The sequence below is a fragment of the Oryctolagus cuniculus genome, chromosome 9, assembly GCF_964237555.1.
Source record: "Oryctolagus cuniculus chromosome 9, mOryCun1.1, whole genome shotgun sequence".
In the NCBI taxonomy this organism is placed as follows: Eukaryota; Metazoa; Chordata; class Mammalia; order Lagomorpha; family Leporidae; genus Oryctolagus; species Oryctolagus cuniculus.
Genome location: NC_091440.1, coordinates 352922 through 378660, shown reverse-complemented (window position 1 = coordinate 378660; position 25739 = coordinate 352922). Strand labels below are relative to the sequence as shown.

The following is a 25739-nucleotide window of genomic DNA, read 5'->3' as shown; positions in this document are numbered from 1 at the left end:
GTTGGTTCGTGTCCCAGCTGCTCCACGTCCCATCCAGATCCCTGCTAGTAAAAGCACTGGAAGATGGCCCAAGTGTTTGGGCCCCTGCACCCACGTAGGAGAAATGGAAGAAGCTCCTGGCTCCTGGCTCCAGCCTGGCCCAGCTCTAGCTGTCTCGGCCAACTGGGGACTGAACCAGCGGATGGAAGACCTCTCTCTGCAATTCTTCCAACCCAATAAGTAAATCTTTTAAAAAAAATTAAATGAGACATACTACAGATTGTTTAAAGAGGATAACCCACAAGGAGCGGGAATGCCACACAGGGTTAAAAAGGCTTCTGTAAATATTTTATTGTCCATAGTTTAGAGTCAGAAAGAAGCGTTTGGTAATAAAAATAACAGAATCATCTTCCCTCCGCTGTGCCCCACGCCCCTCCCTCCGCAGCCCGCCCACCTGGGACAGCGGCCGCAAGCATCCCTTAGTATTTACAGTATGTTACAAGGCCGGGAGGGGCAGAGCTGTGCGCGTGGCGGGGGCGGGGTCACAGTGCCGCCTCCCTCTTCCTCCCGGTTGAGCAGCTACCCGCGACCCCGACCTGCTGTGGTGGGAGCGGGGGCCGCTGCAGCCGGGGGGCAGGAGTGCGAGGTGATGTCGCTGTGTTTGTGTGAGGCCTCGTCCAGGTCCAGAAGCTTCCCGTTGACCTCCAGGGTCATGCAGCCGCGGTAGAACGCAGTGACCGGCACCGAGGTCACCGGCACATCTGGGCCGAGGGGAGAGCGCAGGGGCTGTCACTGGCCTGGCAGGGGTGCCCTGGCCTGGCCTCACCACAGTAACAGCCGGGCCAGCTGCCTTTCTGCCCCAGCTGCCCCACCCCCATCTGGCTGTAGACCCCCAGGCCAGGGGCCAGGGTCACTCACACATGGGCACGCACGCACACAAGCACACGTGTGCACACCAGGGCTGGCATGCAGTGCCTTCCACACTCCCCCTGCAAAGCCTTGTTTGCTAAAATTAGATGGAGCCGGAGTCCGGGCCGAGACAGGGAGACACGACCCTATGTTTGCCGCCAGCAGGAACCTGCTCCCAGCGAGGCGCCACGTGGCCGGCGGGCACAGCAGGGACAGCTGCAGGCCGGCGCCCCTCAGTGCGTGTGGACCAGCAGGCCCTGCTGACCTGCCAGCCAGGGACGGGGCGGGGACATCCGGGCCTGGCCAGCCCTCTCCCTTCCTGCCTCTGACCCTCCTTGGACCCCCAGGGAGGAGGGTTCTGAGTGGATGCTGCTAAGACCACGGCACAGGGCGGCCAGCACAGAGACCCACCTGCAGGCCTCCCGCCCTGAACAAAATCTGCCTCCACAGTCACCAGCCTCTGTCCGGGCTTGGCTTGGGGTCCGCAAGCGGGGTCACAGGGAAGCTGTGGTGGGCGGCACATGGAGCCCCTACCTGGCAGTCCCCCGAGGAAGGTGAGCACGGCGCCCTGCAGCAGGTGCCTCTTGAGCAGGGCCAGCCTCTCCTGCAGCCGGGCAGCGTCCACCTCGCTCTGGCCCTTGGTGCCGTCCACTTCCAGGGTGGCCACGCCCTCCTTCAGGGAGACCGTGACCACGTGCTCCTGCCCGTCACACGCCTTGATCTCCATTAGGGCCAGGGGCACGTTCTCGACGGCCAGGACCACCAGCTGGGGGGATGGCGGGCACAGGTTGAGGGTGGTGCCGGGGCCGGGGTCAGAGTCACAGGGGAGGCCCAAGTGCATGCGGGGCTCAGGGTGCTGCAGCCAAGGCCAGCCCCACGCGCCGGCCATGCAGGCCCTGCCCTGCTCTGCCCTCCCTGCTCCTGAGGGTGTGCAGTGAGGGCCGGCAGGAAGGTTGGGGGAGATGGGGGCTCGGGTCCCTGCCCTGCCAGGCAGGCCTTTCTCGGCCAACACACGGGTAGGGGCAGGACACGCGTGCTGCCCACTCAGCCCTGCCCCTCTGCCTGCCCACAGGGAGCCCAGGTGGGGAGGGGAGGCTGTACCTGCTTCTTGAGCTTCTTGGTGGAGTGGTAGTCCACCAGGGCCACGGAGAGGGCGGCGGTGTGGTTGGCCGCCACCAGCGCCAGCAGCACCCCCGTGTCTGCGGCGGGCCGGATCCGAGCCACGACCTCCACTTCCCAGGTGCTGTCCGTCCCCACGTCCCGCGACGTGCGAGCTGCGATGAGAATGGCGCATTACAAGTCGATACGAGCAGAGAGGCGAGAGTGAGCTGGGCGCCGAGCTGTGCAGCAGACAGCACGCCCACACCTGGCTCAGGTTCTGCCCGCGTCACCTGGGCACCGGACGCCCCAGGACGCTGCTGCCCCGGACGCATGGAGACCCCCCCGGGCCACACAGACTGCCAGGGGCTGAGGGCTCAGGCCACGCTCCGGGGGCTTTCTGTCTGCAGGACCACCTGAGGTCCCTGTGGCGAGAGGAGCCAGGGAAACCCGGGGGTGGGTCTCCGTCATGTTCACCGACTGGCTCTTGATGTTGGAGTGGAGCCCTCTCCTTGCACAAGGGGGTCTGAGTGGGTGCCTTGTCCACAGGCGGGTGGCTGGGCCTGAGCACTGTCCTGTGGCAGTGGAGGGCTGGGGGAGGGCCTGGGTTTAGGAACGGGGAGGGGCAGGGCTGCCCCACTGGGCGTGTGGGGGGAGGGAGAGCCTGGGCGCAGTAGGCCGCAGAGCCCAGCTCCAAGCCAGGGGCACAGAGGACACTGCCAAGAGTGCCCGACGGCAGCGTCCTGGCGGGCCCTGGGGCTCCGGGGTCGGCGGCCCGGTCCTCTGCCTGGGCCGCACACGCGGCTCTGCCGATTCCGTCACAGGCGACAGAAGCCTGGGCTCGAGTGGGGATTTCCCAGGAGCCGTGTGGCTGAGGCCAGTGTGGACGTGCGGGGCTCCCGTGGTGGTGGTGGGGTGCCGTGGCCCCAGTGCAGCCCGGTGGCTGGGACGGCCATGTGTGCTGCTCTCAGTTCTCAGCAACTGGTTCTACTGTAAGGGTTCACCAGTTTCATAATGCAAGCAAAGAGACGGCTTTAATAAATGACAGGGTCCCTGACTCCCCCACTGTGACACAGGCCCCTGAACGCCTGCACCTGCTCTCTGCACAGCGCCCCCTCACCTCCTCTCCTCTGCACATCACTCTCCTGCACCTGCTCTCCCCCGCACCTCGCCCCCCTCACCTGTGCTCTGCACACGGCCCGCACACCTGCTCTCTGCACACCACCCCCTCACCTGCTCTCTGCACACCACCCTCCTGCACCTGCTCTCTGCACACCACCCCCTCACCTGCTCTCTGCACACCGCCCCCCTCACCTGCTCTCTGCACACCACCCCCTCACCTGCTCTCTGCACACCGCCCCCTCACCTGCTCTCTGCACACCACCCTCCTGCACCTGCTCTCTGCACACCACCCTCCTGCACCTGCTCTCTGCACACCACCCCCCTCACCTGCTCTCTGCACACCACCCCCTCACCTGCTCTCCTCTGCACACCACCCCCTCACCTGCTCTCTGCACACCACCCCCCTCACCTGCTCTCTGCACACCACCCCCTCACCTGCTCTCCTCTGCTCACCACCCCCTCACCTGCTCTCTGCACACCACCCCCTCACCTGCTCTCTGCACACCGCCCCTCTGCACCTGCTCTCTGCACACCACCCCCTCACCTGCTCTCTGCACACCGCCCCCTCACCTGCTCTCTGCACACCACCCTCCTGCACCTGCTCTCTGCACACCACCCCCCTCACCTGCTCTCTGCACACCACCCCTCACCTGCTCTCCTCTGCACACCACCCCCCTCACCTGCTCTCTGCACACCACCCCTCACCTGCTCTCTGCACACCACCCCCTCACCTGCTCTCTGCACACCGCCCTCCTGCACCTGCTCTCTGCACACCGCCCCCCTCACCTCCTCTCCTCTGCACATCACTCTCCTGCACCTGCTCTCCCCCGCACCTCGCCCCCCTCACCTGTGCTCTGCACACCGCCCGCACACCTGCTCTCTGCACACCACCCTCCTGCACCTGCTCTCTGCACACCACCCCCTCACCTGCTCTCTGCACACCGCCCTCCTGCACCTGCTCTCTGCACACCGCCCCCCTCACCTCCTCTCCTCTGCACACCACCCTCACCTGCTCTCTGCACACCACCCTCCTGCACCTGCTCTCTGCACATCACTCTCCTGCACCTGCTCTCTGCACACCACCCCCCTCACCTGCTCTCTGCACACCGCCCCCTCACCTGCTCTCTGCACACCACCCTCCTGCACCTGCTCTCTGCACACCACCCTCCTGCACCTGCTCTCTGCACACCACCCCCCTCACCTGCTCTCTGCACACCACCCCCTCACCTGCTCTCCTCTGCACACCACCCCCTCACCTGCTCTCTGCACACCACCCCCCTCACCTGCTCTCTGCACACCACCCCCCTCACCTGCTCTCTGCACACCGCCCCTCCGCACCTGCTCTCTGCACACCACCCCCCTCACCTGCTGTGTGCACACCACCCCCCTGCACCTGCTCTCTGCACACCACCCCCTCACCTGCTCTCTGCACACCACCCCCCTCACCTGCTCTCTGCACACCACCCCCCTCACCTGCTCTCTGCACACCACCCCCCTCACCTGCTCTCTGCACACCACCCCCTCACCTGCTCTCTGCACACCACCCCCCTCACCTGCTCTCTGCACACCACCCCCTCACCTGCTCTCTGCACACCACCCCCCTCACCTGCTCTCTGCACACCACCCCCTCACCTGCTCTCTGCACACCGCCCCTCTGCACCTGCTCTCTGCACACCACTCCCCTCACCTGCTGTGTGCATACCACCCCCCTCACCTGCTCTCTGCACACCGCCCTCTCACCTGCTCTCTGCACACTGCCCTCCTCACCTGCTCTCTGCACACCACCCCCCTCACCTGCTGTGTGCACACCGCCCTCCTGCACCTGCTCTCTGCACACCGCCCTCCTCACCTGCTCTCTGCACACCACCCCCTCACCTGCTCTCTGCACACCACTCTCCTGCACCTGCTCTCTGCACACCACTCTCCTGCACCTGCTCTCTGCACACCGCCCCCTCACTTGCTCTCTGCACACCTTGCCCCCCTCACCTGCTCTCTGCACACCACCCCTGCACCTGCTCTCTGCACACCGCCCCCCTCACCTGTTCTCTGCACACCACCCTCCTGCACCTGCTCTCTGCACACTGCCCCCTCACCTGCTCTCCCCTGCACACCACCCTCCTGCACCTGCTCTCTGCACACCGCCTTCCTCACCTGCTGTGTGCACACCGCCCTCCTTACCTGCTCTCTGCACACCGCCCTCCTCACCTGCTCTCTGCACACACCCTCCCGTACCTGCACCTGCCACAGGGCTCTGGGAGGTCAGGTGCCCTCCAGCCCACGTTCCTGGCAGCTGTGAAAGGAACTGGGGTGCCACCCTAGGTCCCCCTCATCTCCATTCTGTATCCTTCGGCCTCCTCCTGCTGTTTTCTCTGCATTTCAAGTCTGAGCGTGCTGGCTTCCGCAGGCAGGGGCTCCTAATGTGGGGCACCCCCTCAGTGTGGGCCTCGCCGAGTTGCTGGTGGTTGCGCTCTGAGAGCCTCTCATCCACTCGCCCAAGTCCTGACCTCGTTCTCAGACCCTCCCCACCGCCCCCCGCAGAGCGTGCTGCCCCCGCGCCGGCGTGCGGGCCGTGCTCACTGTACTGCAGGCTGTAGAAGGCGAAGCCGGTGCCCGGGTAAAAGGAGCCGTCCTCCACCTCCAAGAAGCACTGCATCTTGGGGCTGCCCCTCACGGTCTCCTGGATGGTGGTCTCCTCCTCGTCCAGCCAGCTCCAGCTCCGCATGCAGCCATCCAGGCGGGGGTTTATCTGGAGACAGAAGCCCACCCTGGCCCTGAGGAGACCACACAGGGCCATGCCCGCTCTCTCAGGCCTGTGGCGGCCACTGCTGACACGGTCGAGTCCACCCACGATGCTTGCTCTGCCATGGTCTGATCATCCCAGGACAATGCAGAGCTCGGCTGCCTCTCGGGGTGGGGCCTCTGTCTTCAGCCCCTCCCCACGGCAGAGCCCTGCCTGGAGGCAGCAGGGAGGTGGCACCTGCACAGCGAGTGCTCTGTCCCTACACGGCTCCTGCGAAGCACCAGTGGGTACGAAAGTCCCGAGGCCCTGCACCTGCTGCGTGCTGTGGGCCAGTCAGGCGGCAGGGCCGTGGCCAACCTGCCCATTGGTGCCGACGCCTCGCAAACATGCCCGTGCCTCACTCCCCTTGGTAGGGTGGCAATCCCGACATGGGGGCAGCCGGGTCCTGGCCTCACTGGCGCCACGGCGTGAGTGTGGGCTCGGAGGACTTTGAGACACCGTCAGGACCCACCTCTCCCTGAGGAAGTCCTGGCAACCCAGACCTTCCCGGGACTGTCCAGGAAGCCGCCTGTCCTAGTGGCAGCACGGCCCTGTCCCTCTCGCTGCAGTTGGGCGTCCCCTGAAGCACGGGTCTCCTCCAGACCCAGAGCCCAGCTGCACCTGGAGTCCGCCAGCTTCTGCCAGCCCCTCGCCCCCCAGGACACAGAGGCCACAGACGGGCACTGTGCAGGGCGCCCGGCTCGCGGTGGGGGCGGGCACTCACGGGCTGCAGGAGGCCACTGCTGGGGATGGGCACGCCACCCATGGTGAGGTTCAGGTGGTAGAGGCCTCGGTGCGGCCGGAACAGCTCCCGGGGCACCGCGATGTTCATGACGGCTTCCTCGTTCACCTTCACCACCAGACTGCGCGACAGCTCCTCCACGGAGACCTAAGGTCGCCCAGGGGGAAGTGGGGAGATGGCCGGGGGGCACCACGCCCCCTCAGGGGCCCCGCCTCCTCGGGAGCCCCACCCCCACCCGGCCAGGCCTCCCCACGTTTTAGGAAGACACAGTACTTTCCACGGGCGGCGTTCACAGAACCACCTAACTGCTACAGCGGTGACCCTGGGAGCCAGGGCCCAGCCACGCCCCGTGTGAGTGACGGGCTCACACCGCGGCACTGCAGACTCCACCCCACCTCGCTCGCACACTGACCCTCACGCAGGTGTGGACAAGCAGGAACCTGCCTGGCAGGGCCTCGTCACACTCGGCTCGCGCCGGGAGGAGGCCACGGCCCTGCTCTTCTGTGGCTGCACCAGGTCGTGCCCCGGGCTGCTCACGCCTCACCCTGGTTCACTGCAGCCCCTCTGTGCGGGCGTCTCTGTGTGCCCTGAGTGTGGCTGGAAGGCTGCCCGCCTCCCACGTGTATGCCAGCTCTGCGTGGTCATTTGCAGCCCCTGACGGCAGTCCCGCCCGGCCGGGCTGCCAGCTGAGCCGCCACATGGGGCTTCCGGCCAGGGGCACAGCGCTGGTCTCCCCGGGAGCATCAGCACTCAGCAGGTTCCGGCTCTGAACAGTCAGCAGCAGGACACGGTACGTGGGGGGCGGGGGGAGGTCTGTCGAGGGCCAGCCACGGCTCAGGCCACGGCTGCAGAGCGGGACTGTGGGGTGTGACCGCTCCCACTCAGCATTCCACTGGAGTCAGTGCCCTGAGCCCCACCCAGGACGTGAGACCCCAGCCCACAGTGGGGGCTTTGCTGGGAGCCCTACGGCCACCGCGGACACTGTGGCTGGGGGAGAAGGGCCAGGCGGGGCCACGGGCCACGTCCACGGAACATCGGTGGGCAGAGTCCAGGGTGAGTTCTCCATTTCTCTCTCACTTCCTGCTTCCCTTCCAAACGTGGACATCGGAAGCCTGCTTTATTTCTATTTCCAGCAACTCACTCAAGCTGGACTGGTCCAATGTCCTACGGCAATGGCCCAGTGCAGGTGTGGCCAGGGGAGCCCTCAGGACGCCCACACAGGTCCCTGCCAGACCTGGGTCTTTGGCAGAGGGAGGCCTGGGGCATGGACGGTGCCCACGTGGAGCAGGCTGCCTTGGGTCTCTGGCTACCTATGCTCTGGGTCCCAGGCCACGGGCTGATTGCTCACCCTCCCTGGTGTCATGTGCAAAGCTCCGGACACAGCCAGGAGTCCCCTGGGCCGGCCCCATGGCTCTGCTCCAGGCCACTGGCCAAGGGCCACGCTCAGGTGTGGGATGAACAGGGTGCAGGCTGGCCGAGAGGGCCGGCGGCCTCACTCACCGTCTGCCACCGGCCGTGGTTGATGGCCGGGCCGCTGCTGGTGACGCGGCTCAGGCCCTGGCAGTGCAGCTGCAGCTCTAGACGCCCGGCCCGCAGGCTCAGCAGGACCCAGGTGCCGTCCGGGTCGCCGCCCACGAAGAAGAGGACGCCCTCGGGGTCAAAGGTCCGGAAGTCGAACTGGGCCACCAGCCTGCGCGGGTGAGAGGTGGCGTTGCCACGGCCGGGCCTGACGTCAGATGGCCAGGACCCCTTCCAGGCCCTAGGCGCCTTCCCGCCAGGGAGCCCCAGGGAGGCCCCTCACCCCGCCCCGCGCCAGCCGCTGCTCACCGCACACGCTGCAGCCTTTTGAGGCGAAGTCCGACCACGGGGGTCCGGTGGAACAGGCGGCCCAGGTATAGGGACTTCACGCTCCTGGCCATGCGGAAGGGCACGCAGGGCAGGATGTCCTGAGGCAGGGCAGGGGGCAGGGCCAGGGTCAGGGGGCATGGCCAGGGCCAGGGAATATCGCCCTGTATCTTGGGGCAGCACGGCCCCAACACGCCTCTCACCTCTTCCCACCCACACCCGTCTCTTTCACTATTATGGCCGTCTCAGACAGAGAGGCATGAAGGTGCATGCGCACTAGTATAAAGCAAGAAAGAAACACAGGCCATGAAAACTCTCATTCTAGAACATTCTCTAGGAAGGCAGCCGAGCCCCTGCAGGAACCAGGGCCACAGGCCCAGGGAGGGGGCTGTGCGGAGGCTCTGGGCCCAGACCCCGGGGGCCACAGTGGCCTGTCCAGGGTCTGGGTTCCACCAACCGTGCAGTGACGCTGCCTGTGATGCCCCTCCCAGGCAGGCACAGGGGACAGCACTGCCCCTGTTGGCACGGCCACCAGAGGGGAGCGCGGGGCACCCATGTCTGGCAGAGCAGGGCCTCTGCTCCCTGACCCAGCACAGGCTGGACCAAATGCATGCGAGGTGTGAGGCCTCACGCGTGGCGCACGCCAGGCTGGCCCACTGCGAGTACGGTGTTGCCATAGAGATTGATAAATACACCCAAACATCAGTCACTGCAGAGCCGCTGCTTGTCCCAGACCTCCCGGAGATCCCAGGAGCTCAGCCAAAGCCAGGTCGGCGGCAGCCCTGCCCCCCAGCCCCAGCCCCCGCTGGTGGAGAGGCGCCAGTTCCCTACCTCGCAGGTGTCCATGTCCGGGGACAGCTTCAGCCCCCCACGCCCGTCACAGTGGCAGGTGTAGCTGCCCGGGGAGTTGACGCAGGTCTGCTCACAGCGCCCCTGCTGGCACTCGTCCACATCTGCAGCCAAAGGCACAGGTGCTGTGGGGCCTGGGAACCGAACCGGGCCTCCCCAGCCGCACAGCTGAGGCCCCACCCGCCCCTCCCCAGGTCGCTGCTCTCTGGAAGGAAATACTGCGCCCCGCCCACGCATGCTGCCAGGGGCGCAGGGGCCCGAGGAAGTTCCCACGACAGAAGACGGTCCAGGGGCCGAGAACCCTTCCCCCAGCACCGTCTCCTCATCTGACTCCCTGCGCCCTCACTGGGCACCCACCACGGTTCTTTGTGGTTTCCAGAAAGCAAGAACGGTAACCCCCGGGACACTGCAGACCCACGTGAGAAACAGCCACTCGGAGCGTCCCTGACACGTGGGAGAAGCCGGGTGGGCCAGAGAGCTGGGAGGGGTCTTCCTGCATCTGGGGCGGGCTAGAGCCCGGCAGGCATGCGTGTTCATGTGCACATCTGCATGTATGGAGTGTGATACGTACGTGTGTGGGGGCCGATGTGTGCACAGGAGTTTGAGTGTTTACAGGTAACACTGCTGTCTGTGCACAGATGGGGGTGGCTCATGCATGTGTGTCTGTACTCATGTGTGTGGCTGGTGGCAGGTGCAGCCGTCCGTGGCTGACACCCCTCTGATTCAGGGGGCAAACTTTCCCAACCTTTGTCTGTTCACGGCTTCCCAGACACGGGAGCATGGCTGGCACTCAGCCCCACATCTGTGTCTGGGCTCAGGGCCGGGAGGGGAGGTGGGCTGGGGGCCGCGAGGCGAGGGTACCTCGGCAGGCCTTCTCCTGGGAGCTGTAGGTGTAGCCCGCGTCGCACAGGCAGGAGTAGGAGCCCGGAAGGTTCTGGCACCGTGCCGACCCGCAGGTCTCCGCGTCTGCGCATTCGTCCACGTCTGTGAGCAAGAACAGGGGCCGGATGGCGTTGCGCCGGGGCCGGCCGTGCGCGGGGCTGGGGACGGCAGCCGCGGGCTAGGGGGCCGCCTGTGTCGGGGCAGTTTGGTGACCGCAAGCCCGAGCCAATCTCTGCTCGCGTGCTGGGCACTAGGGCTGACCAGTCTCAGGTGTCCCGCCGGAGAAGACGGGGGTGGGGGGTGGGGGGGTGGGGCGCGTCACCGTGGCGGTCCTCCCGTGCGGGCGCAGTGCGAACCCGCTGGGAGGGGCAGCAACCTGGGGGCGGGGCCTCACCTTGGCAGCTCCTCCCGTCCGCGCCCAGCGCGAAGCCGCTGTGGCAGGCGCAGTGGAAGCTGCCGGGTTGGTTGCGACAGACTTGGCTGCAGCCGCCGTTCTCCTGGCCGCACTCGTTGATATCTGGACCCAGAGCAGGAGTGAGCGGCTCTGCGGCGCGCGCCCAGCCCCGGCCCCGGGCCCGCTTCTTCCCCGCGGTGGGGGCGCCCCCAGGCTCAGCTGGGCAGGCGCCCAGTGCACACGGGGAGGGGGCGCTACGGGAGTGGAGGACAGCCTTGGACCCCGCCCGGCCGCCACGTGGCCCCCACCTGAGCAGCCCCCTCCCCGGCCCCTGCCAGACCCTCCCCCAGACAAGGATGAACCAGCGGGGGGGCTTCTCTCCTGCAGGTTTCCTCACTGAGGGCCTGGTTACCCTCAGGGGGCGTCAGAGGCCACACTGTGCCCCTTCATGAGGGGGGTCCCTTCCTCCAACTCCAGGCCCAGCCCCGGGGCGCACCCTGGCTGTAGCTCCTGGGGGCTTCTCTGTGGGCGGGGTCAAGGCGGTGCTGTGGGAGGGGCCTGGATGCTGAGACACTGGGAGGGGGAGGTCTCACCTCTGTCGCACAGCCGGCCCCCCCAGCCGGCTCGGCACAGACAGAAGAAGTTGCCCATGAGGTCTTGGCACACTTGGGTCCCCGTCTTCTCACAGGGGTTCGGGGTGCACTGGTCAGGCAGGTCTGAGGTGAAGGACACAAAGGTGAGGCTGGCCTGAGCGGCTCCCAGTGGGGATCTGAGGGGCTGAGGTCAGCCCAGGGTTCCCCACTACAGTCCAGGCTGAGGGCCAGCCAGGCCCGGGGCCTCCACATCAGCTGGGGGAGCCACTGCTATCCTGTGGCCAGGTGGGAGGGGCTGTGGGTCAGCTGGGAGGAGCCATGAACAAGGAGGGAGGGGCTGTGAGCCAGGTGGGAGGAGCCATGGGCAAGGAAGGAGGGGCTGTGGGCCAGGTGGGAGGAGCCATGGGCAAGGAGGGAGGAGCTGAGGGTCAGGTGGGAGGAGCTATGGGCAAGGAGGGAGGAGCTGAGGGTCAGGTGGGAGGAGCCATGGGCACAGAGGGAGGAGCCGAGGGTCAGGTGGGAGGAGCCACCTGGTGCCCGCACCCTAGTGAGGGCGGGGCTCCCAGAGGGATGCAGAAGCCCCCCACCTACAGACCCCTCCACAAGCTTTCTCCTCAGGGTGCAGCCGCAGTGAGACAGACTCCGGCCAGGTATGTGCAGGCACAGAAGGCTCAGGGCCTGCGGTCGGAGATGCGGTTACAGCTGCCCAGCGCCGGCCAAGGCGTTCTTCACAAACACAGCTGAGGCTCGCCTGGCAGGGCCCCAAGGGTGCCGCGGACGAGAGGGAAGCTCCCCCGAGTGCCGTTGCACAATCCGAGGTTCGGGAAGTCTGTGCAAAGAGCTGTCATTGTGCCCAGTGCTCAAAGAACCCTTTCATGGCCAGCAGGGCAGATGCGGCCCCTGGGGGCAGAGCGCACGTGCGTGGCTGCGGGGCGCCACAGCCCCCGGGAGCCAGGGCTGCAGCACGTGCAGGGCCCGGCCTCTTGGAGAATGGCAGCGTGTGAGCTCGCCGCACAGAAAGGGGGCCACTGCCTGCCCCTTCGCCCCCCACCTGTGACCCCGCGTCGCCTGTTTCCGTGTCTTCCTCTCACGGAGACCCGCGGCTCCAAGTCCCCTCTGAGGCACCTCCTTCCTCCTCCTGAGTCCAGGGTGAACCGCCGCACCCAGTCTCTGGCACACAGACCCTGTGGGGTGTGGGCCTGCAGCACTGGCCCTGGCCCGGGTGAGGGTGACCTGCTGCCCTCGAGGCTGTGGTCGCCGGCCAGCTGCCGCCGAAGCTGCCCTGGCCCAGGCAGCCACACTCACAGCTCCCAGGAGCGAAGCCCACGGCCTCACAGCAGGCTGGGTGATGAATGGGGCCCTGGTCTCAGGCTAGGCTCCTTCAGCTCATCCAAGGCTTTGGGGCCAACCCCAGTCACTGGCACAGGCTCCGCTCGGCACCCAGGGAGGTCTGGGCGGGAGCTCCCGGGGAGCCCTCGTGGCACGCCTCAGGGCCTCTTGCTTTCACACACACTTGTGAGTGCAGACGGAGCGCAAGCCTGGTGCCCGCTGTTTCGGAAGCTCACTCCGTGCACGAGCACTGTTTATTTACCCCTAAGGGTGCAGAGACGTGGTCCAGCACCCAGAGTCCCCGGGAGCAGGACGGGATCGGGTTTGCACCATCCAGTCATCCTCAGCTGGCAGAACCCTCATCTCCGAGACTGGCCCTGGCTTCCCTCCTCACCACTGCCAAGGCTGTAGCTTGGGGTCTGGCAGCACAGTGCTTTGGACACGAAGGATTAAGCCAACCAAGGACTAATGAAGTGAATAAAGCAGTATCTAGACTAGCACTAAACAAGTGGGTACTCTTCTCTAGACTAGTGAGTGGACAGACCTGTGTCTCCAGAGTAGCAGACAGACTGGTGTCTAGGCTAGTGGATGGATTAGTGGATAGTGTTTGATCCGTGGACGGATTAGTGGATAGGTTCGTGGATGGGTCAGTGGATAGTGCTGGGTCAGTGGATAGACTAGTAGATGGATTAGTGGACAGATTAGTGGATGGATTAGTGGACAGTGTTTGATCAGTGGATGGATTAGTGGATAGGTTCGTGGATGGATTAGTGGATAGTGCTTGGTCAGTGGATAGACTAGTAGATGGATTAGTGGATAGATTAGTGGATGGATTAGTGGACAGTGTTTGATCAGTGGACAGATCAGTGGATAGATTAGTGGATGGATTAGTGGATGGACTGGTGGAAAGGACTCAAGTGAAGAGGTTCTGAGGGTCGGGAGCAGACATGTGTTGGGAAGCTATGCTGGGGCAGGAACACCCGGGTAGACACAGTTGGTGCCCCCCTCCCCCACTGTCCCTGAGCACAGGGCCCCAAAGGACCGCTGTCAGGGAGCATTTCTACTCAAACACTTGGCTGAGATGTCTACTGGGTGTGACGGGTGCTTAGCTTGGCTCAGGGCCGTTCTTGGGAGTCCCCCCACCGAGCCCGCTCCTAGGAGCACCGTACCCCCTCTTGTTTTCGGCTTCCTCTCAGACCCAGGGGAGGAGCTACACTGGTGTCCGACACAGAGCAAGCGCCCAGGGGCCTCTGGAAGTACGTGGGCACGCGGGGAACAGTGGTGGGGAACCGAGAGCTCGCCGGGCCCGAGTCCCCTCATGATGGGGCAAGTGCTACAGTGTGCCTCGGATGCCAGGCCTGGCCCTCATGACAGAGGCCTTGTCGGGGCCATGCCAGACACGAGCTGGGGTGGGGCAGGGAAGCCCGAGCCAGTTGCCACAGCTCGTCCAGGGCCTGCGCAACACGTGAGTCGCAGCTGGGCCCTTGGGCCGGCAGAGAGGAAGGAAGGTGACACTACCCCTCGCGACCACCGCCTGGCAAACCCTGGCAAATCACACGTGGCTGCCAGTGACGGGCGTTTGGCTGAGGGAAGCCACATGGTGAGTGGGAACGGGAGGGAGTGACCCCTGGGCTCTGGGCCACCCTCAGGCCTACACTGCCTCCTCCCAGCAGCTCCTGCAGCGGCTGGCGCTTTCCCGGGCCCCATGGGGTGTGGGCTCCTGGACCTGCAAGGGCCAGGCTGGGTTGGATTTGGCCTCTTTTGGCAAACTCAGGAAAGAGCTCTCTGAGGCCACTGCTGGAATTTCGCAACTGTGATAAATCCAGCCACGACACCAGAGGGCTTCCGAGGCGGAGGGGGGAGGAGGAGGGGGAGGAAGAGGAGGAGGAGCAGCCCACACATCCCCAGGGCCAGGCTGGTGGTGGCCCCGCCGGGGCGCGTCCTCCAGGTCGTCCTTGCGGACTCTGCAGGCTGCACACTGGGCAGCTCGCCAGGAGCCAAGTGCCTTTGTCACTGCAGCACGAGGGCCCTGGCCACCCGCCCAAGGCCGTCCTGCCCTCTTTGGGGGGGAGCGTTTGCAGTCCCGGCAGACCGTGCTGGAGCAGGCAGAGGCGTGGGCCCTCTCGGAGAAGGCGCCATGGCTACACGAAATCTGAAGGGACTCCATGAGGCAACCAAGAGCCAGTGGGACCGACTTCCCCCTCGGCCACCCCCAGGCCACTCCCCGGGCGGCGGGACCCCTGACGGCTGCCCCCAATGGCTGCTCAGAGATGACAACCAGAAACACACTTGACCCAAGAAAACTGCCCAGAGGGATGAGACGAAGGGTCTCCGGGGACGGGACGGGAGTGGGCTCTGCTGGGGAGTGGGGAGCAGCGGGGTGCGGCCCGTGTTCAATAGAAGGGGGTGCTGAGGACCCACAGGGGGCGCTCGCCCCTCACGCCCTTGTGAAAGCCTGTTTTTAATCAAGCAACCTCCTGGCTCAACAAGGACGTTTGGCGGGAGGGAGCAGGGCTGTGGCCGCAGGGAGGCGCGAGGGGGACTCACTCTGAACGCAGGTGACAAAGTCCGGGCTCTTGGTGTAGGGGGAGCCATACTTGGTGATGCACTCTGCAAGAGACACTCGCGTTAGGGCCCCAGAAGGCCAGGTCACCGCCCTCAGGCCAGGCTCGCCTTTGCTGATGTGGGGCATCTGACGCAGCTGAGCCGGAAGACACCTCTGCTGGGACCTCTGCCCCCAGAGCCCTGTGGCCTCCGGCACACAGCCTGGGCTCTGACAGCCAGAGCTGGACGCCAGAGGGAGGTGGGGCAGCCCCACCCGCCTGACCCAGCCCCGCCTGGCCTGCAGTCTGGAGAGTGGGGGGAGTGTGGTTTGGGACCCCAGTGGGGCTGCATGGGGTGGGAGGTAGGCCCACCCAGGGACAAGCACGCCACCCCGCCTTGCCCTTCAGCGACCCGCTGGGGCCCACTTGGTGCTTCGAGGACAGAAGCCAACACATTTATCAAAATGCACTTGGTCGAGAGGAGAAGGAGGACCAAGGATCAGGCCTCTCCTTAGCAGCCACAGAGCTCTGCATGGCGCTCCCTCAGCAGGCAGCTCCGGGGCGGGCCCCCCAGGCCCCCCCCCCCCCCCCCCCCCCCCCCCCCCTGTCTCCTGGCCTGGCAGACCCCACCCCGCGCACCCAGCTGCTCCGGGGAGCTGCCGCCCCTTCCGTTCTTCTAACTACACAAACACCTTTCCCGCTGTTGTCCGTTTCAGGAAAGATGGCAGAGTGCAGAGGCTGGAGTCACAGTGGCACCACACGACGTCCAGCCCGCACAAGGCCCAGCAGGCGCGGGGGGTGCTCCTGGCCGCTGGCTGCCCAAGCCGCATGCCCACCCCCTCCAGGAACTGGGGACGGCACTGCTCTTCTGGCTACGCCTGAGCAGTCGCAGTCGAAACTTACCTAAGTATCTTGGATAAAAATAGTCCTGTGGAAAGAGAAACAGGACCCGGTCAGTGGTCCAGCAAGGGCTGCCAGACAGCACCAGGATCTGGTTGCTGCCCCCAGCCTCGGGGGGCCGCCCGCCCAGAAAGCGGTGCTGGCCAGGCCAAAGGTCAGGCAGGAACCGGCTGGCTGTGGCACAGACCTCTGTGACACAAGCAAAGCAATGCCACTCACAGCCCTGTGGGAAGCGCCACTCCACGCGTCGGGGGAGGCACACCGGTCAGTCTGAGGCACGCGGACAGCCTCTCAGAGACCAGGGGCCTTGCGCACCTGATGTCACACGGTGTCGTATTCACACAACAACCTGGCTGGGGGAGGTGCCTTGTGCATGCCTGGATTGTCAATCCCAGAGCTTCCTGTCTCCCTGGGCCTGGGCCAAGGGCCCCTGAGACTACAGGATCCTCTTGCCATAGCCCGACTCCAGGGCCATCAGCTGGTAAAAACAGAGGTCTGCAGCCCCGGGTCAGCTTCATGAACAGCCTGGCCCTAAACAAGCTACTGAAACCCTGACCAGGCACCAGCATCTTCACACCAGGCTGTGATATTTCACGGAGGTCGGAGGTCGGAGGTCACGGGGAGGGCCGGATGCTCAGGGTCAGCAGAACCAGGAGCCACTCCTCCCCTGCTCCCCTGCGTGGCCCCTTGCACACACTTGCGGCTCCTCCCTCAGCCTCCCTCGCCGCCTTCCAGGCTCACCTGCCCCGTGCTGTCTCACTGCTCAGGGGTGGTCGGCAGTGCTGCGGTCACTTGGCAAGATGTGCTCAGGTGCACCCTGGTCAGGACGTCGGGACGGGGTGTCTTTCAAGGAACAAAGCGGCCGGGGCAGCTGACACCGCGAGAGGGGCTGGGAGTCGGCACCCCCTCCCCAACTCCAGTGCACTCACCTGGGTCCGAGACCTAGGGTATGGGCCAGGTGGGGGCAGCTAGCAGGAAGCCAGCACCTCCTGGGGGGAAATGGGGCCTTCTGTCACCTGACTGTTCCCCCAGGGGCTGCACTACTTTGTTTAAACTGCTGAAGACAGGAAGCGGTGGGCCATGGTTCAGGCTACTACACCTTAAAGCAACCGGCTACACCTACCTGCCCCCCAGTACCTAAGCAAATGGACAGATGAATGGACGGGTGGGCAGACGGCATACAGGTGGTGGGCAGACGATGGGTGGAAGAATGAGTGGGTAGATGGCGCATGAATGAATGAATGGGTGACTGAATGAATGCATAAATTGGTGGGCAAACATCGGTCCCACAAATTTCAAGACAGTGCACTGGGTTCTTGACTGTTTTTAAAGATGTGTTTATTTGAAAGGCAGAGTTACAGGGGCAGAGAGAGACTGATCTTCCATCCACTGGCTCACTCCACAAATGGCCACATAGCTGCAGCTGGGCCCATCCAAAGCCAGGAGCCAGGAGCCTCTTCCAGGTCTCCCACATGGATGTAGGGGCCCAAGGACTTGGGCCATCTTCTACTGCTTTCCAAGGCCATAGCAGAGAGCTGAGTTGGAAGTGGAGCAGCCGGGACTTGAACCAGTGCTCATATGAGATGCTGGCACTGCAGGAGGTGGCGTTACCCCTGGGCCCTCAGTTTCACGGGCTGACAAGGTGACTGGAGACACTGGCCCTTCCTGCCACCCTACAATCCCCAACAAGGCGAGGTGGCCCTGGTGTGTGGTGTCCACTGCACAGGCCGCAACACTGAAGTCTCCAGGGGACCTGCCCAGTGACCATTCTGCCAGGGGCTGCACAGAGCACGCCTGAGGTCCAGGGTCCTCATGCCAGAGGCGAGCTGGGGCCCCAGACCCCGCCCTCTTCGAGCCTGCTGGCTGCATCGGCTCCTCCATTCTGCACTTGTGGCCCAGTGCACCGTCCAGGAGCCAAGCTCGGGGGTGGAGGTGTGACCTGAGGCCCCAGATGTGTTCAGAACCACAGAATGTGTCCCGCTGAGCCGAGTTCTGCCCCAGGGACTGGCACTCCTGCCACCCTGTCTGCTCCGTGCCTGCAGTGGCCATGGCAGGAACAGGTGTGCAGCAGGCCCGGGATTTCCTGCACGTGCCCAGAACGTCTGCCCCTGCAGGACCCAGCAGGACCCAGCAGGGTCGTCATTCCTTCAGAGCCCGGAGGACTGGCCCGGCCACCTGGCCACCGGGCGTCTGTGCACAGGCACCAGGGCTCTGCAGGTTCTGAAGCGGCCTCGTGACCCTGACGAGGGTCATCCACCCACGCTGGGGTGCAGAGCAAGGGGTCCCACATGGGCCGACCCCTGCAGGCTTGTCTGGGGGGCCTGGCCCCCTCCATGCCTTAGTCACAGCTCCAGGAGTTTCCTGGGATCTGCAGTGGGAGCCGGCCCCTTCCCAACATGGCGAGAGCCAGCTTGAGAGGATCCTGTCCCACACACCCGTCACCGGCCCTGCTGACTGAGAGCCAGCAAGGCTGCCCACTCCTTCCTCAGAGCTGCACAGAGCGGGCAGTGCCGCGGTGCAGTGGGCTAAGTCTCCACCTGCAGTGCCGGCATCCCATATGGGAGCAGGTTTGAGTCCTGGCTGCTCCACTTCCGATCCAGCTCTCTGCTATGGCCTGGGAAAGTCCTTGGGCCCCTGCACCCGCGTGGGAGACCTGGAAGAAGCTCCTGTCTCCTGGCTTAGGCTGGATCAGCTCTGGCTGTTGCAGCCATTTGGGGAGTGAACCAGAGGATAGAAGACCCCTCTCTGTCTCTGTCTGTAACTCTCTCTCAAGTAAATAAATAAATTCTTAAAAAAAAAAAAAAAAGCTGCATGCAGGTGGCTCTGGTGCTGAGTTTCCTGCCAGGACAGGTCTAGGCGTGGCCTCCGGGTCGCAGGGCTAGGGGCTGGACGGCTCTGTGCAGGACGCCGGCAGGGACCCCTGGTGGGGCTAGTTAGGGTTTCCTGGGCGCTTTCCACTCCGATTTGGGGCAATCCTTTCACCATGTCCCACCACTGTGAGTGAGCTGTGCCCGTCCCTTCCTCAAAGTGTGTTGGTCCCTCAGTGCCAGAGCCCTGCCAGGGCCGCCTGTGCCTCTCAGAGCTCTGCAGCTGGAGGGCCGGTCGGACTCCTGCCACTGGCGCAGGGGGATGGGAAATTCATGGTGTTCTGAGCCACGAGCGCCTGACAGAGCCACGGCAGACGGATGGCAGAATCACCGTCCGCCCCTCCCCCAACTCTGAAACAAGACGCAGCCCTGACTGTCCAGCCTGGGCTGAAGACAGGTGCCTGGACAGATGCCCCCAGATGGCAGGGTTCCGATTGGCCATCAGGCAGCAGGAGCCAGGGCTGAGGACCCGGCTGGGAGGCTGCACCCACCAGATGGGACAGTGGCCAGGGCCAGAAGCAATGGCCACAGCCACACGTGGTGGGAGTGGAGCCACAGCCACAGCCAAGGCCGAGGGAGGGGGCAGTGATGAGAGAGAAAGGGTGCCACCGTCCTAGGCAGCCAGGTCCTCAGCTGCTTCCGGGGCACCTGCGCAGGGTCTTTCTGGCACCTTTCAGGGTCTTTTGGGAAGACAAAGCAGTACTCCCTCCAACCTCAGAAGGCACAAGGCGGCTGAGGCTACAGTACCGCCCCCAGGCAGGGCTGGCCTCTCTACCAGGGTGCCACAAGAGGTGACCATCACAACCCCCAGACTCGTTGGCCTTGGTGTGCTCCCCACCCCAGCACAACCCAGGCAGGTGTCTGGGAGAATTCTGGGCAGGCGAAGCCCAGGGCGGGACAGAGACGCAGGCCTGGGGACAGTCACGGGCACGGACGCTGGGAGCACTAGACTCCAGCCCTAACTTGGGACAGGCTGGAGGAAGGCGGGCGACGGGTGTGCCCGCCATCCAGGGGCAGTGGGGGCTGCATCTGCTCCTTCCTAGGAGTGACTGGAACAGGTGCAAGTGGACTCTCGCGGTCGGGGCCAGAGGTTGGGTTCACCGTGAAGTCACCGCACACAACCACCACCAGAAAGCACGTGACGCCCCGGGCAGCCACAAGCTCTGCGCACCACGGAAGTAGCTGCCCCTTCCAGCCCAGCCTGGATGCAAGTGCCAGGGGCTCAGCCCTTCACCGCGAGTCTCAGGGGACGAGCTAGGACAGGGCCCCCAGAACAGAGGGCCCGGGGGAGAGGCCTTGGCTGCCTGTGGGGCAGAGACCCCAAGCAGGCGCTGAGGGGCTGCAGCACTGCAGGATGGTGGGGGCCCTGCCTCACTTCTCAGTGATCTGCTCCAACCCCAGTCATAGGAGAGAAGTGTGTGTGCCAACTTGTGTGCCCATGTGCTCTGTGTGTATTTGTGGCTGTGTCTGCCTGCGTGTACACGTCTGCGTACCCTGTGCTGTGCATGTGTCTCCATGTGCGTGTGTGCCTGTGCATGTATGTGCACGTGTCCATGTGCATGTGTGGTTGTCCATGTGTGTCACTGTGCATTAGTGCTAGTATGCTCATGTGCCTGTCTGTGCATCCATGTGCCTATGTATTTGTGCTGTGCATATGTGTGAGTATGTACACACATATAAAGCACATGTGTTTCTGTGTCTGAATGCATACTTGTTCACATGTGCAAGTATGTCAGTACATGATTGGGTGGGCCTCAGCCTGGATGTCACCCTGCCTGCCAGAGGCCAGGGTCTGAGGGTCTCACCAACAACCGGGGGCCTGGGTGGCCATCTCCCGAGGGGGTGCCCTTCCCCAAGCTGTCCCTGAAGTGTCCACAATTGCAGGCAATAGGGCCTGGAGGGAGGCGCAGGTCCAGATAAGACTGGCTGGACTCAGACTTCAAGACTGTATCCGAGGGGCCTGCGCTGTGGCTCAGCGGGTTAACACCCTGGCCTGAAGTGCAGGCATACCATATGGGCGCCGGTTCGAGTCCCAGCTGCTCCACTTCCTATCCGGCTCTCTGCTGTGGCCTGGGATAGCAGAAGATGGTCCAAGTCCTTGGGCCCCTGCACCCACGTGGGAGACCGGGAAGAAGCTCCTGGCTCCTGGCTTCGGATTGGTACAGCTCCAGCCGTTGCGGCCATCTGGGGAGTGGACCATCGGAGGGAAGACCTCTCTCTCTCTGCCTCTCCTCTCTGTGTAACTCTGACTCAAATTAATAAATAAATCTTTAAAAAAAAAAAAAAGACTGCATCCAAAATCCCACCAGAAAGCTCATCCCAGCATTGGAGCAGGCCCAGCGCGCTTGGGGTGGGGGGAGGCAGGGGGGCGCAAACAAAGGGGGCGGCACAGGCAGAAGCACGGAAGGGCAGAGGCAGAGGTGGGGAGGGGGTGGGGGTGGGGTTGCTGAGGCAGAGGCAGCAGCAGAGGCGGAGAGGGTGGGGGAGGGGGAGGCAGAGACTGAGGCAGGGACAAGGGGGGAGGGGTGGGGTGAGGAACAGAGGCAGAGGCAGGAGGGAATGGGGGTGGGGGAAACAGAGGTGGGCGAGAGGGGGCAGAGACAACAGCAGTAGGCAAAGGCAGGGAGCAGCGCCCCCGCCCCGGGCTCACAGGCTCAGCACCGCGCCACCCCTATTCTGCACAAAGAACTCTGGGATCCCCAGAACTGAGGCCTGGATTTTTTTCTGGCCCAAGGAGCAGGCTGGGGTCAAAGTGCGTGGCAGGCACCGGCCGCCCAGGCTGTGTAAGTCTCTGCGGATCCTTCCGGAAGCAGAGGTGACTGGCCAGATCCTATCAGGCGCTGGAAAGGATTTAGTAAACAGGCGGCTGTGCCCTGAGGCCCAGGGAGCCAGCAGCCCCCGGGGAGGTGCCCGGAAGCATAAGTAGCGACCTGGGCAGAAGGAGATAAGGAGGAGCCGGGCCTGCCAGGGACGAGGGAGAGCCGGGGAGAGCCGGGGAGAGCCCAGCAGCTCCAGAGGGAGGGGCAGCCTGAGGAATGCAGGGAGAGGCTGAGCCCTAAACCCCAGGTGGCCAGGGCCTCCAACGCCCACCTGCTGGGGGGTGGGTCCGCAGGTGGGCTCACTCTGCCCCGCCCCAGGCCCGGAAGTCGGCGCCGAGCCAGGCCCGACCACGTGTTTGGCTGTTGCACAACCGCGATAGGAGCCAGGTCCAAGGGCAGGGAAAGTGAAGGGAGATCGCAGTCACTGGCCGTCCCTCCGTGAGGCCTCAGCCTCGGCTGTGCTGGCTGCCAACGGTGTCTGGACGGCTGCCTCTCACGGGACAAGGGATGCAGGGGAGCCAAGGACCCCTGACGGGTGGACACCCAGTCTGCAGGCCCAGAGCTGGACTCCTCCGGGAGCAGCCTCTCCCTGGAAAAGAGGAGGGAAGGCGACACCCGGGGATGCAGCGTGCTCAGGACAGGCACGCATGGGGCAACGCCTTGGCCTGGGGCACGCACCGGTGAGGGGGGTCCTGGGAGCTGGGGAGGGGACTGAATCCTGGGAAACAGTGACTGCTCTGATTGGGCCACACTGGGCTCCCAGGACAGACAGGGAAAGGCCCCTGGCACAGAAACCAGTGCCAGGGGCCGGGCTGGGAGTGCCCCTCGCTTCCTGTCTTCCATGCACAGCTTTGCAAATAGAGTTGCAACTAAGACATACAAGCCATGCAATCAGGCACAGGAGCCAGACTCAGGGGTCCGGAGCTGCAGCAGGCAGGGCTCCGTGGCTGGGGTGGCCTGGCCTCAGCTCTGCCCCCACAGCCCATCCCATACTAGGCATCGCAATCCCCCAGGTGAGGGACCCCAGTGACCCGGCACTGCAGCTAGGACAATGCAGCGAGGACCTCCAGAGACCGCCTGCCTCGGCCGATCACCATGAAATAGACAGGAAATCCAGGGAAACCTCCAGCCACAGGGGCCTCGGCACAGCCAGGGGTGAGCATGCGTGTCAGGAAAGGGACCTGGGGGGCCGGCCAGCAGACCAGGCACCATGGTGAGTCACCACGTGGCCACTCCTGCTCCCACGTGACACCGCCTCATCCCACGGGAGCTCCACAGAGAAGCCCAGCTGAGCCCCAAACTCTGCTGTGAGAGGACCAGGTGACCACGCCTTGCAGCCACTGTGACTGCCACACACCCCTCCCTCCTGCGCAGACGCTGCTGTGACTGTGTGTGTCTCCCTCTCACACACACACACTGTCCACTCCATGCACACGGGGCTGTGACTGTCACACACACACACACACACACTGTCCACTCCATGCACATGGGGCTGTGACTGTCACACACCCCTCCCTCCTGCGCAGACGCTGCTGTGACTGTGTGTGTCTCTCTCTCTCACACACACACTGTCCACTCCATGCACACGGGGCTGTGACTGTCACACACACACACACACACCATCCCCTTCATCACACAGGGCTGTGACTGCCACACACCTTCCCTCCTGCACAGACGCTGCTGTGACTGTGTGTGTCTCCCTCACACACACACACACACTGTCCACTCCATGCACATGGGGCTGTGACTGTCACACACACACACACACACACACACACACTGTCCACTCCGTGCACATGGGGCTGTGACTGTCACACACACACACACACACCATCCCCTTCATCACACGGGGCTGTGACTGTCACACACACACACACACACACCATCCCCTTCATGCACATGGGGCTGTGACTGTCACACACACACACCATCCCCTTCATCACACGGGGCTGTGACTGTCACACACACACACACACACACTGTCCACTCCATGCACACGGGGCTGTGACTGTCACACACACACACACACACACACCATCCCCTTCATCACACGGGGCTGTGACTGTCACACACACACACACACACACACACACACCATCCCCTTCATCACACGGGGCTGTGACTGTCACACACACACACACACCATCCCCTTCATCCCACGGGGCTGTGACTGTCACACACACACACACACCATCCCCTTCATCACACGGGGCTGTGACTGTCACACACACACACACACATAGGCCCCGTCTGTTGTCCCCCACAGGATTCCGCAGTTGCGTTTTCTGGGCTGCAGCTGCAGGCAATTTCTGTGGGATCTTTGGGTTCCTCTTTCTTTGGGGACGCCCCGCATCGGCGCCTGTGCCCCTCACCCCCCAACCCGCAGAGGAGGCAGGGAGCCAGGAGGCGCTTGGGGTAGAATCCTGGCCGCTCGGTCACGGTTTGCAAACGGACACCTGGTTCCTTGCTGGGGAGGCGCAGCAGGGTGCGGACCCCCGACCCGCCCGGCCAGAGGAGGACGTGGGTCCCGGGGAGCGGCCCACGAGCTGCGGGGCGGTGCCCCACAGCTCCGGGCGCCCTCGGGCCGCGCACCCGCCCCGGGACTCCCGCGCGCCCGCACTCACCGTCTCCGGGTCGTTCTCGAACACCTCGCGGGCCTCCTCCTTGCTGCACAGCTCCTCCACGCACTCCCTCTCCAGGTGGCCCTGCTTGGCCTCCTCGAAGACCTGGTAGGCACGGCGCTGCCTGGGCCGCAGGAACTGCGCGGCCTCGCGCGCCCGCAGCAGCACGGCTGCGGGAGAGAGGGGCGCGCGGTCAGGCCGCGCCCGGCCCGGAGCGCGCGGGGTCGCGGGGCGCGCGCGGCACTCACTGGGCGCCGACTCCGAGGCCAGCAGCAGCAGCAGCAGCGCCGTGCCCAGGGCGGCGGCCGGCCCGGGCGCGGGCTGCATGGCGGGGGCCGGGCGGGCGGCCGTGAGCGCGCGCGGTCAGAGCTCCCAGGAGGTCGCAGGGGTCCGAGGGCGCCGCGGGGCAGCGGCTCCCGTCATCCTGTCCAGCGGCCCTGAAGGTCACATCCCGACCGCGGCGGCGGCCCGGGCGCGCCGGCTGCTCTGGGCGGGGGCGGCGCGGCCGGGGGCGGGGCCGGCGGCCGTGCGACTGCAGGGCTCGGGCTGGGAGGCGCGGGCGGAGCGCTCCAGCCGGTTTTCGCCGGGAAGCTCCGAGACTCAAGGCGAAAGCAGGTCACCCAGGACGTGGCGATCTCCACGCAGGCCGGCTGGGCCCGCGCGCGCTCGCAGTGGCCGCGTGTCCGGGACGCAGTGACCTCCCGGGGCGCGAACGCGGCTGCGTGCTCCGCGCCCGGCACGTCGCCGGCATCCTTGGAGCCTCCCTTCGTGGGCGCATTTTCTCAGGACGCGAAACTCACTGGAGAAAAAGAGAAACCGAGTTCGAGCCCCGCAAGGGTCCGAGGAGTGAGACTGCGCGATTTCCTTTCGTGACCTGTGTTCTCAGAACCCGGTCTCCGCCGGGGATCCAGGGGGAAGCAGCACTCGGCGTCCCGTCAGAATATTCTACAAAGTCACCGGCGAACAGAACCACAGCCAGGCCAAGCAGGCAGTGAGCCTGGGGACCCTGGACGCCACTCCAGAGAGTCCTGCCCCCCGGGACCTGCACAGCCCAAAGTGGTGATGGTGACGGTGACATGGAGATGGCGGTGACATGGCTGCAGCTAGCTCCTCCCACCTTCTGCAGTCGGGAGAATGGGAAGGCAGTGCTGGCAGCCTTCGAACCTGGTGGTTTGCGGGTGCCGTGCCCAAGCGTGAATCTGCCCAGGGGACTGAGCTTCGGAGAGAACTGAAAACCGAGCCCCTGTGCCCGACCCGGTGCCCCAGGACACTGCCGGGCAGTTGCCCATTGGCAAGTGGGCAGGCGTGAAGTGCCCCCCAAGGACTTTAGGAGCCTTCCTGCCTGCTAGGAGAGACCTGGGTGTGCGGCAGACCCCTCTCCTGCGCTCACTCGGCAGCCCCTCCCGGCGCGCCGCCGTGTGCCACACAGCATCCCGGCCCCTGTGTGCCACGAAGTATCCCGGCCCTT

At 64.8% G+C, this 25739-nt stretch overlaps 1 protein-coding gene across 1 annotated transcript; it reads right to left on the bottom strand.

Annotated features, from left to right (window-relative positions):
* Positions 1 to 305: 305 nt before the first annotated feature.
* On the bottom strand, positions 306 to 24896 carry GAS6 (growth arrest specific 6). The gene is made up of 15 exons (XM_070048528.1): positions 24520 to 24896; positions 24275 to 24441; positions 15968 to 15992; positions 15069 to 15131; positions 11193 to 11315; positions 10600 to 10722; positions 10185 to 10307; positions 9306 to 9427; positions 8457 to 8575; positions 8130 to 8319; positions 6612 to 6776; positions 5686 to 5854; positions 1990 to 2162; positions 1423 to 1654; positions 306 to 740 (listed from the first exon to the last, which is right to left on the bottom strand). The coding sequence occupies exons 1-15, from the start codon at positions 24596 to 24598 to the stop codon at positions 559 to 561; spliced, it is 2055 nt and encodes a 684-aa protein (XP_069904629.1). The 5' UTR covers positions 24599 to 24896; the 3' UTR covers positions 306 to 558.
* Between the last annotated feature and the right edge of the window lie 843 nt (positions 24897 to 25739).